The sequence below is a fragment of the Salmo salar genome, chromosome 10, assembly GCF_965601325.2.
Source record: "Salmo salar chromosome 10, fSalSal1, whole genome shotgun sequence".
Classification (NCBI taxonomy): Eukaryota; Metazoa; Chordata; class Actinopteri; order Salmoniformes; family Salmonidae; genus Salmo; species Salmo salar.
The window spans coordinates 51,771,289-51,786,337 of record NC_138300.1 but is presented as its reverse complement, the minus strand read 5'-3'; the positions used below and the strand labels follow the sequence as shown (position 1 = coordinate 51,786,337).

The 15,049-nt window shown below is 49.4% G+C and overlaps 1 protein-coding gene across 3 annotated transcripts in view; it reads left to right on the top strand.

Moving 5' to 3' along the window:
• The window catches only part of LOC106560547 (serine/threonine-protein kinase Nek7), a 137,312-nt gene that overhangs the window by 42,066 nt on the left and 80,197 nt on the right, over positions 1-15,049 (top strand). For 2 of the 3 annotated variants that reach the window (XM_045687893.2, XM_045687892.2), the window contains exon 2: positions 2,195-2,282. In XM_045687893.2, coding sequence (XP_045543849.1) covers positions 2,223-2,282 — 60 coding nt within the window. In that variant the 5' untranslated portion in view covers positions 2,195-2,222. Of the gene's footprint in view, positions 1-2,194; positions 2,283-2,370; positions 2,752-15,049 lie in introns of those variants that run through there. The other variant, XM_045687894.2, reaches the window with a different exon arrangement.

Below are 15,049 nucleotides of genomic sequence, written 5' to 3'. Positions count from 1 at the left end.
CAGCTCATGAAACAGTTTGCATGTTGCTTTTATATTTTTGTTCAATATATAACTATAAATGTGCATACATTTGCTTAAAATAACCCACCAACAGTAACTATTGAACTAGATACACCAAACCAACTTTATTTTTTAAATGTACCTTTATTTAACTAGGCACTTCAGTTAAGAACAAATTCTTATTTTCAATGACAGCCTAGGAACGGTGGGTTAACTGCCTTGTTCAGGGGCAGAAAGACAGATTTTTACCTTGTCAGCTCGGGGATTCGATCTAGCAACCTTTCGGTTACTGGCCCAACGCTCTAACCACTAGGCTACCTGCCACCCCAAGTACAGTAATACTTTCTCAAAATGCTTTCCACACTTGATCCAGGAGGGGATTGTTTGTCTCTGCTGTAACCAAGAAGCTTGCTTTTTCAAGCTAGCCACATATAGCTAGCAAGTTAGCAAACTAAATGCATAGCTGGAGCCCTGAGCTGGAGAAAATATATTTGGTAAATTTTTAGCTGGCAGTTAGTAGTGAATTTCAAGTGTAAGTTGATCACCTCTCTTGTGCTGTTTAACAGTGGCTCATGTCACGTTTGCTCCACGTGCTCTTTGTAAACAAGCATTCCATGTGACTGGCTACAACTGAATTATAATTCATTATTTTTCTCTTGTGGACAATATTGAAAGTCATACCGTGGCTATTTCAAAATACCCTGTATAAGGTATATACAGTATACCGCCCAGGACGACTAGCCAGCATACATTACTGAATAGGTAGATGTTTGGGTTAGATTCCAGAGTGTATGTTGACCCCTGGGAGTGTGCTCATCCTATGGGTACACATGGAGAGGTAGCCCTGGAATCATCAACAAGTTGCACGTCTGAAGAGGATTTTTGCATCATGTTTTTATTTATTTATTTATTTTTTAAACATGAATTTTAAAACATTCTTCTTGGCAACACTTTAAAGTGCGTTACACAGACCTGGGGCTTTTCAGTAGAAACTAACAGTGGAATGCGCTGTGGTAAGTAATTACACTGTAACAAGCTAGAACAAGCAATTAGTACACTGTACACACTACTTTAGATATCACCGTTTTGAATATCATTGGCAAACAGAGTTGACTACATTAAGGACCTGTACACTTTTGCTACAAACTGATTTATATGTCATTCCCATACAGTTATTGTGGAACTTAGTGGATGGCATGTGTGTGGTCTTCTGTTGTCAATCCCACATTGAATCTCTGCCAAAACCAGTGTAACCTGAGCTGTGCTGGAGATATATAAGAGCAGGTCAGACTGTGTGTGTGTGTATGCGTGCTCTCTCTCTAACACAAAGGCTTCCAGGTCCATAGAGACCCAGACAGTACCCAGGCAACCGTCACCTCAGCAACACACTATTGTCTCAGGCTCTGCAATGCTCAGGCGGTCTCCAAGAGTGTGGTGTTTCTAGTCTGTGAGTGTTTGGACTGTTAGATGGTGGAGTGAGGAGTTCTTCTCGAGAGGTAATGTTGAGGTAACAGGATGTTCTACTTCCTGGTATGTTTCTACCTGGCTGTGAGGGATAGGAGAGGTGTTTTTATTGGGCTAACCTTGATTGGAGCTTGTGACTATAATGTTAAAGGTGCAGTAGGTAGCTTTTTGGGCAACCTGATCAAATTAATGTTGTAACGTGAGTTATAGATCTGTCTTTCTCATTGATAGCAAGTCAAATAAGTGGTATATCTGTTCTATGTGTGCTGTTTCTATGCTTCCCGCTCTTATGTTTTGTTTTTTACAACAGCTTCAAACAGCTGAAAAAAATATATTTTTGGTTTGTGAAAATCTATTTCACAGTGTTTTAGATGGTAGAATTGTTCTCTACGCTATACATTGCTTGTTTTGTCACATAAACTGAAATTGTCTGAACCATTAGAATTTTAGCATCCAGGAAATGGTGGAGTGATTTCTGACTATTGGAGAGGACTGGCCACCCCTCAGAGCCTGGTTCCTCTCTAGGTTTCTTCCTAGGTTCTGGCCTTTCTAGGGAGTTTTTCCTAGCCACCGTACTTCTACACCTGCATTGCTCACTGTTTGGGGTTTTAGGCTGGGTTTCTGTACGACACTTTGAGATATGATGCGCTGATGTAAGAAGGGCTTTATAAATACATTTGATTGATTGATATTGTACTTTTAACTGTAGGTTATGTTTGTGTTTCTTCAGAGGTGTGAGAGACTGATCTTCTGACACCATGGACATGGACTCCCAATCACAAGGCCAGCAGGCAGCAGTACCCTCGTTCCAGCCACAGGTAGGATCCCTTAACTCTCACCCAACCACAAGGCCAGCAGGCAGCAGTACCCTCGTTCCAGCCACAGGTAGGATCCCTTAACTCTCACCCAACCACAAGGCCAGCAGGCAGCAGTACCCTCGTTCCAGCCACAGGTAGGATCCCTTAACTCTCACCCAACCACAAGGCCAGCAGGCAGCAGTACCCTCGTTCCAGCCACAGGTAGGATCCCTTAACTCTCACCCAACCACAAGGCCAGCAGGCAGCAGTACCCTCGTTCCAGCCACAGGTAGGATCCCTTAACTCTCACCCAACCACAAGGCCAGCAGACAGCAGTACCCTCGTTCCAGCCACAGGTAGGATCCCTTAACTCTCACCCAACCACAAGGCCAGCAGGCAGCAGTACCCTCGTTCCAGCCACAGGTAGGATCCCTTAACTCTCACCCAACCACAAGGCCAGCAGGCAGCAGTACCCTCGTTCCAGCCACAGGTAGGATCCCTTCACCCTAACCTTTCACCCTTAACTCTCACCCAATCACAAGGCCAGCAGGCAGCAGTACCCTCATTCCAGCTACAGGTAGGGTGCCTTTACATTTGTGTTAACTCTCTATCATTCAGATTTACGCAAGACCTATACTTTGAATTAAAAGTTTGTTCATTCATGTAAATAAAGTAGAGTACAAATTAGGCTATAGTCGATTCCAAGTAAAGTTCAGAACAAAATGCATGTAAAAAATTACTGTATTTGTAACAGTATTATAAATACTACAGATGTGTAAATTGGCTAAGGCCTGAATCATATAGTATAGGCATATATGAAAGGCTAGATGAATGGTGGAGAGAGAGTTAGTATTGACTGAAACTCTCGAGGCTGGTGGAGATTTGGGTTTCATAACATTCAGGTTGTTACGGTGCAAATAGCAGAATCGTACATCATCATCCTCATCGATCTCCTTCATGCACAAGGATGTTTCTGAGTCCACAATATATTGAATGGATTCACCCAGACAATCCATATCCATACACTGGGGACGAAACGGGAAAACAACCGCTTTTTCTAACGCAAAAAAATAGTCCTGTTGTTTTTCTGGTGTATGCAAAGCCAGTGCAATATTAACTGTGAAATAGCCAGGGGGAACATTTTTTAGAAGATGTTTGATATCTAATTTAAGGATAATTGGGTTGTGCACAGAAAAGGAAAGAACGAGAGAAGATTTCATAATTTATAAAAAAAATTCCCCTTTCTAATGAGATATCATATTCCATAACCGAGGTTGTGCTAATAATGATTTCCTCTGTCTGTTTTTCACTATTTAGCCTAATTTCAGTTCATTATCTTTTTTCATGATTGTCTTAAAATATAAGAAATATATTTAGAAGTAGGTCTAATAACATGCATATTATTAGTTTATGCAAGATCAGATTTTACAGTTGGGATGTAAAACACAGCAGGCCTATCAGATCCAAATCCAGGCATTCTACTTCCTGTTAGAGTCACAGTATGGAGCTAGATGCCTATCAGCCACAGGAGGCTGGTGAGGGGAGGACGGCTCATAATAATGACTGTAATGAAGTGAATGGAGTGGTATCGAACACAAGGAACCCATGTTTTTGATGTGTCAATACCATTCCATTCCAGCCATTACTGAGAGCCCTTCCTCCCCAAATGAAGGTTTCACCAGCTGCCTGTGCTATCAGCAGAAAGGTGCTTCTCTTTCAACAAGTCCTCTGTCTATTTCCCACTTTCTCTGTTTAATCTGCGGAAAGAGAAAAGAAGAACAAAAATCTCCCCTCCTGAAAATGTGAGATGTATAGTATGTGTGTGGTGAATGACTCTATCGCTGGAGATATCATGTCGCTTAGTCCCGGAGGTTTTATGCATATGCATTAGGTAAAGTGGATGAACTGGTACCATATGCGTTTTTAGTGGTGTGTTTGCTCTTTGAGTGAGTGGGAGGGAGAGATTCTCAAAACGGGTTTTGATCGTCACTGCAGGTTGTGACAGGCTCAGATCTGTGTGTGTGTGTGTGTGTGTGTGTGTGTGTGTGTGTGTGTGTGTGTGTGTGTGTGTGTGTGTGTGTGTGTGTGTGTAAACTGTGAGACAAGGCAGAGGGTTTTAAGTGAGCAAACGTGGTGTGGTACAGGAACAGATTGAAGAGGAGCAGAGAGAGAAACACCGGCGGGGGGGGGGGGGGGAGGGAGGGAGAGGAAGGAAGGAAGGAAGGAAGGAAGGATTGGTGAATATTGTATGGCGGTGCTGAGCTGGCTGAGGATGGGAGAGGAGACGGGGAGAGAGGGAGGCTGGTGATGAGTAGAGGGGGGGTCAGGGAGGCTGGTGATGAGTAGAGGGGGGGTCAGGGAGGCTGGTGATGGGGAGAGGGGGGGGTCAGGGAGGCTAGTGATGGGGAGAGGGGGGGTCAGGGAGGCTAGTGATGGGGAGATGGGGGGTCAGGGAGGCTAGTGATGGGGAGAGGGGGGGGGTCAGGGAGGCTAGTGATGGGGAGAGGGGGGGGTCAGGGAGGCTAGTGATGGGGAGAGGGGGGGGTCAGGGAGGCTGGTGATGAGTAGAGGGTGGGTCAGGGAGGCTAGTGATGGGGAGAGGGGGAGGGTCAGGGAGGCTAGTGATGGGGAGAGGGGGGGTCAGGGAGGCTGGTGATGAGTAGAGGGGGGGTCAGGGAGGCTAGTGATGAGTAGAGGGGGGGTCAGGGAGGCTAGTGATGGGGAGAGGGGGGGGTCAGGGAGGCTAGTGATGGGGAGAGGGGGGGTCAGGGAGGCTAGTGATGGGGAGAGGGGGGGGTCGGGGAGGCTGGTGATGAGTAGAGGGGGGGTCAGGGAGGCTAGTGATGGGGAGAGGGGGGGGTCAGGGAGGCTAGTGATGGGGAGAGGGGGGGTCAGGGAGGCTGGTGATGAGTAGAGGGGGGGTCAGGGAGGCTAGTGATGAGTAGAGGGGGGGTCAGGGAGGCTAGTGATGGGGAGAGGGGGGGGTCAGGGAGGCTAGTGATGGGGAGAGGGGGGGTCAGGGAGGCTAGTGATGGGGAGAGGGGGGGGTCAGGGAGGCTGGTGATGAGTAGAGGGGGGATCAGGGAGGCTAGTGATGGGGAGAGGGGGGGGGTCAGGGAGGCTAGTGATGGGGAGAGGGGGGGGTCAGGGAGGCTGGTGATGAGTAGAGGGGGGGTCAGGGAGGCAAGTGATGGGGAGAGGGGGGGTCAGGGAGGCTGGTGATGAGTAGAGGGGGGGCAGGGAGGCTAGTGTTGAGTAGAGGGGGGGGTCAGGGAGGCTAGTGATGGGGAGAGGGGGGGTCAGGGAGGCTAGTGATGGGGAGAGGGGGGGTCAGGGAGGCTAGTGATGGGGAGAGGGGGGGGTCAGGGAGGCTAGTGATGGGGAGAGGGGGGGTCAGGGAGGCTAGTGATGGGGAGAGGGGGGGGTCAGGGAGGCTGGTGATGAGTAGAGGGGGGGTCAGGGAGGCAAGTGATGGGGAGAGGGGGGGTCAGGGAGGCTAGTGAAGGGGGGGTCAGGGAGGCAAGTGATGGGGAGAGGGGGGGTCAGGGAGGCTAGTGATGGGGAGAGGGGGAGGGTCAGGGAGGCTAGTGATGGGGAGAGGGGGGGTCAGGGAGGCTGGTGATGAGTAGAGGGGGGGTCAGGGAGGCTAGTGATGAGTAGAGGGGGGGTCAGGGAGGCTAGTGATGGGGAGAGGGGGGGGTCAGGGAGGCTAGTGATGGGGAGAGGGGGGGTCAGGGAGGCTAGTGATGGGGAGAGGGGGGGGTCGGGGAGGCTGGTGATGAGTAGAGGGGGGGTCAGGGAGGCTAGTGATGGGGAGAGGGGGGGGTCAGGGAGGCTAGTGATGGGGAGAGGGGGGGTCAGGGAGGCTGGTGATGAGTAGAGGGGGGGTCAGGGAGGCTAGTGATGAGTAGAGGGGGGGTCAGGGAGGCTAGTGATGGGGAGAGGGGGGGGTCAGGGAGGCTAGTGATGGGGAGAGGGGGGGTCAGGGAGGCTAGTGATGGGGAGAGGGGGGGGTCAGGGAGGCTGGTGATGAGTAGAGGGGGGATCAGGGAGGCTAGTGATGGGGAGAGGGGGGGGGTCAGGGAGGCTAGTGATGGGGAGAGGGGGGGGTCAGGGAGGCTGGTGATGAGTAGAGGGGGGGTCAGGGAGGCAAGTGATGGGGAGAGGGGGGGTCAGGGAGGCTAGTGATGGGGAGAGGGGGGGTCAGGGAGGCTAGTGTTGAGTAGAGGGGGGGGTCAGGGAGGCTAGTGATGGGGAGAGGGGGGGTCAGGGAGGCTAGTGATGGGGAGAGGGGGGGTCAGGGAGGCTAGTGATGGGGAGAGGGGGGGGGGGTCAGGGAGGCTGGTGATGAGTAGAGGGGGGGTCAGGGAGGCTAGTGATGGGGAGAGGGGGGGTCAGGGAGGCTAGTGATGGGGAGAGGGGGGGTCAGGGAGGCTAGTGATGGGGAGAGGGGGGGTCAGGGAGGCTAGTGATGGGGAGAGGGGGGGTTCAGGGAGGCTAGTGATGGGGAGAGGGGGGGTTCAGGGAGGCTAGTGATGGGGAGAGGGGGGGTCAGGGAGGCTGGTGATGAGTAGAGGGGGGGTCAGGGAGGCTGGTGATGAGTAGAGGGGGGGTCAGGGAGGCTAGTGATGAGTAGAGGGGGGGTCAGGGAGGCTAGTGATGGGGAGAGGGGGGGGTCAGGGAGGCTAGTGATGGGGAGAGGGGGGGATCAGGGAGGCTAGTGATGGGGAGAGGGGGGGTCAGGGAGGCTAGTGATGGGGAGAGGGGGGGGTCAGGGAGGCTGGTGATGAGTAGAGGGGGGGTCAGGGAGGCTAGTGATGGGGAGAGGGGGGGTCAGGGAGGCTAGTGATGGGGAGAGGGGGGGGGGTCAGGGAGGCTAGTGAGGGGGGGGGGGGTCAGGGAGGCTAGTGATGGGGAGAGGGGGGGTCAGGGAGGCTAGTGATGGGGAGAGGGGGGGGGGGTCAGGGAGGCCAGTGATGGGGAGAGGGGGGGGGTCAGGGAGGCTAGTGATGGGGAGAGGGGGGGGTCAGGGAGGCTAGTGATGGGGAGAGGGGGGGGTCAGGGAGGCTAGTGATGGGGAGAGGGGGGGGTCAGGGAGGCTAGTGATGGGGAGAGGGGGGGTCAGGGAGGCCAGTGATGGGGAGAGGGGGGTTCAGGGAGGCTAGTGATGGGGAGAGGGGGGGTCAGGGAGGCTAGTGATGGGGAGAGGGGGGGGTCAGGGAGGCTAGTGATGGGGAGAGGGGGGGGGGGTCAGGGAGGCTAGTGATGGGGAGAGGGGGGGGGGGTCAGGGAGGCTAGTGATGGGGAGAGGGGGGGGTCAGGGAGGCTAGTGATAGGGAGAGGGGGGGGTCAGGGAGGCTGGTGATGGGGAGAGGGGGGTTCAGGGAGGCTAGTGATGGGGAGAGGGGGGGGTCAGGGAGGCTAGTGATGGGGAGAGGGGGGGGGGGGGGTCAGGGAGGCTAGTGATGGGGAGAGGGGGGGGGGTCAGGGAGGCTAGTGATGGGGAGAGGGGGGGGGTCAGGGAGGCTGGTGATGGGGAGAGGGGGGGGGTCAGGGAGGCTAGTGATGGGGAGAGGGGGGGGGGTCAGGGAGGCCAGTGATGGGGAGAGGGGGGGGTCAGGGAGGCTAGTGATGGGGAGAGGGGGTGGGGGGTTGGTGCTCTGTGGGAGATGGAACCTCTATCGCTGTTTAATGGTGTTTTACCGGAATTAAAGTAAGCTACTGGAGACACTACTCTCATCTGACTATACCTGCTGAACAGGGTTTACAATAGATTGTATTTTCATTGTTCAGGTTCATCCTCAGAAATAGTTTTGATCATTTTGCTTTAAACAATCAGTGTATATGGTCATTTTTATATATACAAGGTCAATTTGGTAATTTCATAATGGGGACAGCAATCGTTTTGCGAGGTGCACTGCATGGCCAAAGAGACGAGATCACTTGGTGAAAACTTCCCAACGGTCAAAATCATTCCATTTTGGGATGGGGTGAAATCCTAAGTTTTTTTGGCTATGTCATAGTTGATTTATAAACCATAAATGTTGATACATTACTAGCTAAAACACTTAATCTGCATAAATTACAAGTTAAATAGTTAGTGATGGTGATTTCAGAACCAAAGTGGGGGGGACAAAAAACATAGGCGAAAGATCCACTCCCTCCCGGGATGACTTGGAGTTGAGACAGCATTGGGCTCAGTTCCACTCCCACCCGGGATGACTTGGAGTTGAGACAGCATTGGGCTCAGTTCCACTCCCACCCGGGATGACTTGGAGTTGAGACAACATTGGGCTCAGTTCCACTCCCACCCGGGATGACTTGGAGTTGAGACAGCATTGGTCTCAGTTCCACTCCCTCCCGTGATGACTTGGAGTTGAGACAGCATTGGTCTCAGTTACTTGGATTTGTTGAGTTGAGAGACAGCAACACAATTAGACCCAACCAAATCATGAGAAAACAAAAAGATAATTACTTGACACATTGGAAAGAATTAACCAAAAACACAGAGCAAACTAGAATGCTATTTGGCCCTAAACAGAGAGGACACAGTGGCAGAATACCTGACCACTGTGACTGACCCAAACTTAAGGAAAGCTTTGACTATGTACAGACTCAGTGAGCATAGCCTTGCTATTGAGAAAGGCCGCCGTAGGCAGACCTGGCTCTCAAGAGAAGACAGGCTATGTGCACACTGCCCACAAAATGAGATGGAAACTGAGCTGCATTTTCTAACATCCTGCCAAATGTATGACCATATCAGAGACACATATTTCCCTCAGATTACACACAACCACAAAGAATTCGAAAACAAACCCAATTTTGATAATCTCCCATATCTACTGGGTGAAATACCACAGTGTGTCATCACAGCAGCAAGATTTGTGACCTGTTGCCACAAGAAAATGGCAACTAGTGAAGAACAAACACCATTGTAAATACAACCTATATTTATGTTTATTTATTTCCCCTTTTGTACTTTAACTATTTGCACATCATTACAACACTGTGTATATCTATCTATCTATCTATCTATCTATCTATCTATCTATCTATCTATCTATCTATCTATCTATCTATCTATCTATCTATCTATCTATCTATCTATCTATCTATCTATCTATCTATCTATCTATCTATCTATCTATCTATCTATCATGACATTTGAAATGTCTTTATTCTTTTGGAACTTTTGTGAGTGTAATGTTTACTGTTAATTTTATTGTTTATTTCACTTTTGTTTATTATTTACTTCACTTGCTTTGGCAATGTAAACATATGTTTCACACATGCTGCAATCTGTACACACCTCTCCTCTCTGTGCCTCTCCTTCTCTCCTCTCTGTGCCTCTCCTTCTCTCCTCTCTGTGCCTCTCCTTCTCTCCTCTCTGTGCCTCTCCTTCTCTCCACTCTGTGCCTCTCCTTCTCTCCTCTCTGTGCCTCTCCTTCTGTCCACTCTGTGCCTCTCCTTCTGTCCACTCTGTGCCTCTCCTTCTCTATTCTCTGTGCCTCTCCTTCTCTCCTCTCTGTGCATCTCCTTCGCTCCTCTCTGTGCATCTCCTTCGCTCCTCTCTGTGCATCTCCTTCGCTCCTCTCTGTGCATCTCCTTCGCTCCTCTCTGTGCCTCTCCTTCGCTCCTCTCTGTGCCTCTCCTTCGCTCCTCTCTGTGCCTCCCCTTCGCTCCTCTCTGTGCCTCTCCTTCTCTCCTCTCTGTGCCTCTCCTTCTCTCCACTCTGTGCCTCTCCTTCTCTCCACTCTGTGCCTCTCCTTCTCTCCACTCTGTGCCTCTCCTTCTCTCCACTCTGTGCCTCTCATTCGCTCCTCTCTGTGCCTCTCCTTCGCTCCTCTCTGTGCATCTCCTTCGCTCCTCTCTGTGCATCTCCTTCGCTTTTCTCTGTGCCTCTCCTTCGCTCCTCTCTGTGCCTCTCCTTCGCTCCTCTCTGTGCCTCTCCTCGCTCCTCTGTGTGCCTCTCCTCTCCTCTGTGTGCCTCTCCTTCTCTCCTCTGTGTGCCTCTCCTCTCCTCTCTGTGCCTCTCCTTCGCTCCTCTCTGTGCCTCTCCTTCTCTCCTCTGTGTGCCTCTCCTCCTCTCCTCTGTGTGCCTCTCCTCCTCTCCTCTGTGTGCCTCTCCTTCTCTCCTCTGTGTGCCTCTCCTCCTCTCCTCTGTTGTTAGGGGTCGAGGTGCTGCGCCTCGCCCACATATGTGTCAGTGAGTGTGTGCCAGTGTGTGTGTGTGTGTGTGTGTGTGTGTGTGTGTGTGTGTGTGTGTGTGTGTGTGTGTCAGCTGGGAGCAGCTGTGTGTGTGACAGGCCAGTACGATGAGACGGCCTGTCATTCAGGACGGCCCGGCTGCCCTTTGAAGGCCAGGCCAGGGGGCGACGAGGTGCCGCAAATGGCCTGTGAAGTTTACATACACTGCCCACTGCTAAACAGATTAGCTCTAATGAAGTGTCTAATGCCGGGGCCCCCGCCTGACATAATCCTGCCTGGCAGCCCGGCCCCTCGGCAAACAAAAAAATGACCCCCTCCGGCCCTCTGCTCTCCCCCTCCCCTTTCCTAACCCTCCCCGTTTTTGGCTCACCCCTCGCCTGCCCTTCTCTTCCCTCTCCTAGCCTCTTACCCACCACCCAAGGCGACTCCACGCAGGGAGGTGCCCGTTGTTAATCACGCCGGACAGTGTGCGATCTGACATGCAAATATAGGTCATTGCATATGTAAATGTATGATTAGGGGGCCAGCCTGCCAGAACACATTAATGAGACTGAACTCTCAGCAGGAGGCTGTCACAGCGCTTTACGGCCTCATGCTAACATTTGTCAAGCTACCATGCAGCGAGTGAAAGCCTGCCCTCGCTAGGGACCTATAAAATCTATTGTATTTTTTGCCAAATTCCATGTAGTTTTTTCCCCCTCCCAAATTCTGTTGTCTCCGTTTTTAGTTTTTCAGAATCTTCGCTCTCAAAATCAAACTTCAAAATAAAAAACTGACTAAATTGGAAGTACACAACAATGCTTAAACCACATCAGGAGACTACTTTTGAGGTCTGTGAAAAATCTAAGAAATCAAACATTTGTGGTGTGGATACTCTGGACATAGGCTACAGTTAATTGAGAAGGTTTTTGGGAAAGCCTTTCCATTTGCTCCCAGGTTGCCATTAGCATCATCACTAACGGCTATACAAAATGGCAGACATATGACAGACAGTAGCATTCCCACACTGTTGGCTCTTCAGAAAGTTGAAGAAAAATACAAATCACTTATGCATTTAGTTCATGTCTTATCTGAATCTTGGGGAAATTATTTCATTTTCTAATCCTTCACCCAATTCCAGATAGCAGGTGTTCTGAAAGAGCTGCAAAACCTGGCCCCGTACAAATCAGCTGGGCTAGACAATCTTGACCCTCTCTTTCTAAAATTATCCGCTGCCATTGTTGTAACCCCTATTACCAGTTTGTTCAACCTCTTTCGTATCGTCCGAGATCCCTAAAGATTGGAAAGCTGCCGCGGTCATCCCGCCCTGCCTATCTAAAGTCTTCAAAAGCCAAGTTAACAAACAGAACACAGACCATTTCGAATCCCACCGCACCTTCTCCACTGTGCAATCCGGTTTCCGAGTTGGTCATGGGTGCACCTCAGCCACGCTCAAGGTACTAAACAATATTATAACCGCCATCGATAAAAGACAGTACTGTGCAGCCGTCTTCATCGACCTGGCCAAGGCTTTCGACTCTGTCAATCACCGCATTCTTATCGGCAGACTCAACAGCCTTGGTTTCTCAAATGACTGCCTCGCCTGGTTCACCAACTACTTCGCAGACAGAGTTCAGTGTGTCAAATCGGAGGGCCTGTTGTCCGGACCACTGGCAGTCTCTATGGGGGTACCACAGGGTTCAATTCTCGGGCCGACTTTTCTCTGTATATATCAACAATGTCGCTCTTGCTGCGGGTGATTCCCTGATCCACCTCTACGCAGACGACACCATACTGTATACATCTGGCCCTTCTTTGGACACTGTGTTAACAAATCTCCAAACGAGCTTCAATGCCATACAACACTCCTACCGTGGCCTCCAACGGCTCTTACACGCTAGTAAAACTAAATGCATGCTCTTCAACCGATCGCTGCCCGCACCCACCTGCCCGAATAGCATCTCTACTCTGGATGGTTCTGACCTAGAATATGTGGACAACTACAAATACCTAGGTGTCTGGCTAGACTGTAAACTCTCCTTCCAGACTCAAATTAAACATTGCCAATCCAAAATTAAATCTAGAATTGGCTTCCTATTTCACAACAAAGCCTCCTTCACTCACACTGCCAAACATGCCCTCGTAAAAAACTGACTATCCTACCGATCCTCGACTTTGGCGATGTCATTTACAAAATAGCCTCCAATACTCTACTCAGCAAACTGGATGTAGTCTATCACAGTGCCATCCGTTTTGTCACCAAAGCCCCATATACCACCCACCCGCTCTAGTCGGCTGGCCCTCGCTACTTATTCGTCACCAAACCCACTGGTTCCAGGTCATCTATAAGTCTATGCTAGATAAAGCTCCACCTTATCTCAGCTCACTGGTCACGATAACAACACCCACCCGTAGCACACGTTCCAGCAGGTATATCTCACTGGTCATCCCCAAAGCCAACACCTCCTTTGGCCGCCTTTCCTTCCAGTTCTCTGCTGCCAATGACTGGAATGAATTGCAAAAATCACTGAAGCTGGAGACTTATATTTCCCTCACTAACTTTAAACATCAGTTATCTGAGCACCTAACTGATCACTGCAGCTGTATGCAGCCCATCTGTAAATAGCCCATCCAATCTACCTACCTCATCCCCATACTGTTTTTATTTACTTTTCTGCTGTTTTGCACACCAGTATTTCTACTTGCACTTCATCATCTGCTCATCTATCACTCCAGTGTTAATTTGCTAAACAGTAATTACTTCGCTACTATGGCCTATTTATTGCCTTACCTCCATTTGCACACACTGTATATAAACTTGCTTTTTTCTATTGTGTTATTGACTGTACGCTTGTTTATTCCATGTGTAACTCTGTGTTGTTGTTTGTGTCGCACTGCTTTGGTTTATCTTGGCCAGGTCGCAGTTGTAAATGAGAACTTGTTCTCAACTGGCCTACCTGGTTAAATAAAGGTGAAATAAAAAATAAAAATAATAATATTAAGTTTAATACATTTAGGTCAGTGGTTCCCAAACTTTTTTTTTGTCCCGTACCCCTTCAAATATTCAACCTCCAGCTGCGTACCCCCTCTAGCGCCAGGGTCAGCGCACTCTCAAATGTTGTTTTTTGCCTTCATTGTAAGCCTGCCACAAACACACTATACGATACATTTATTGAAAATACGATTGAGTGAGTTTTTGTCACAACCTGGCTCGTAGGAAGTAACAAAGAGCTCTTATAGGACCAGGGCACAAATAATGACATACTAATAATCAATAATTTTGCTTTTTAGTTTAACCATCTTACATATAAAACCTTATTTGTTCATCAAAAATGGTAATAACTCACCACAGGTTAACTCACCACAATGTTTTATTGGAGAGAGTCTGTCTTAAATCATTTTCCACACAGTCTGTGCCTGTATTTAGTTTTCGTGCTAGTGAGGGCCGAGAAACTACTCTCACATAGGTACGTGGTTGCAAAGGGCATCAGTGTCTTAACAGCGTGATGTGCCAAGGCAGGATACTCTGAGCGCAGCCCAATCCAGAAATCTGGCAGTGGCTTCTGATTTAAATGACATTTTCACAGAACTGCTTGTTGCCATTTCAATGAGGCTCTCCTGTTCAGATATCGTTAAGTGGACTGGAGGCAGGGCATGAACGGGATAACAAATCCAGTTGTTTGTGTCATCTGTTTTGGGAAAGTACCTGTGTAATTACGCACCCAGCTCACTCAGGTGCTTCGCTATATCACATATGACATATGTCTGTAAGATTGAGTTAATTTGCACACAAAAAATCATACAATGATGGAAAGACCTGTGTGTTGTCCTTGTTAATGCAGACAGAGAAGAGCTCCAACTTCTTAATCAAAGCCTCAATTTTGTCCCGCACATTGAATATAGTTGCGGAGAGTCCCTGTAATCCTAGATTCAGATCATTCAGGCGAGAAAAAACATCACCCAGATAGGCCAGTCATCTGAGAAACTCATCATCATGCAAGTGCTCATCTCTCAATTAAAAAGAACATGTCAATACTTTGCCCCTTGATAACCAGTGCACTTCTGTATGTTGTAAAAGCGTTACATAGCCCATATCATTGCATAGTGCAGAAAATACACGAGAGTTCAGGGGCCTTGCTTTAACAAAGTTAACCATTTTCACTGTAGTGTCCAAAACGTCTTTCAAGCTGTCAGGCATTCCCTTGGCAGTAAGAGCCTCGGTGGATGCTGCAGTGTACCCAAGGGGCGTCGGGAGAAACTGGTTACACACGCATTACCACTCCACTATGTCTCCCTGTCATGGCTTTTGCGCCATCAGTACAGATACCAACACATCTTGACCACCAAAGTCCATTTGCTATCACAAAGCTGTCCAGTACTTTAAAAATATCCTCTCCTGTTGTCCTGGTTTCCAGTGGTTCGCAGAAGAGGATGTCTTCCTTAATTGACCCCCCATAAACGTAACGGACATATACCAGGAGCTGTGACAGACCTGCCACATCTGTTGACTCATCCAGCTGTAATGCATATAATTCACTGGCTTGTAAGCGAAGCAGTTATTGTTTCATAACATCTCCTGCCATGTCACTGATGCGCCGTGA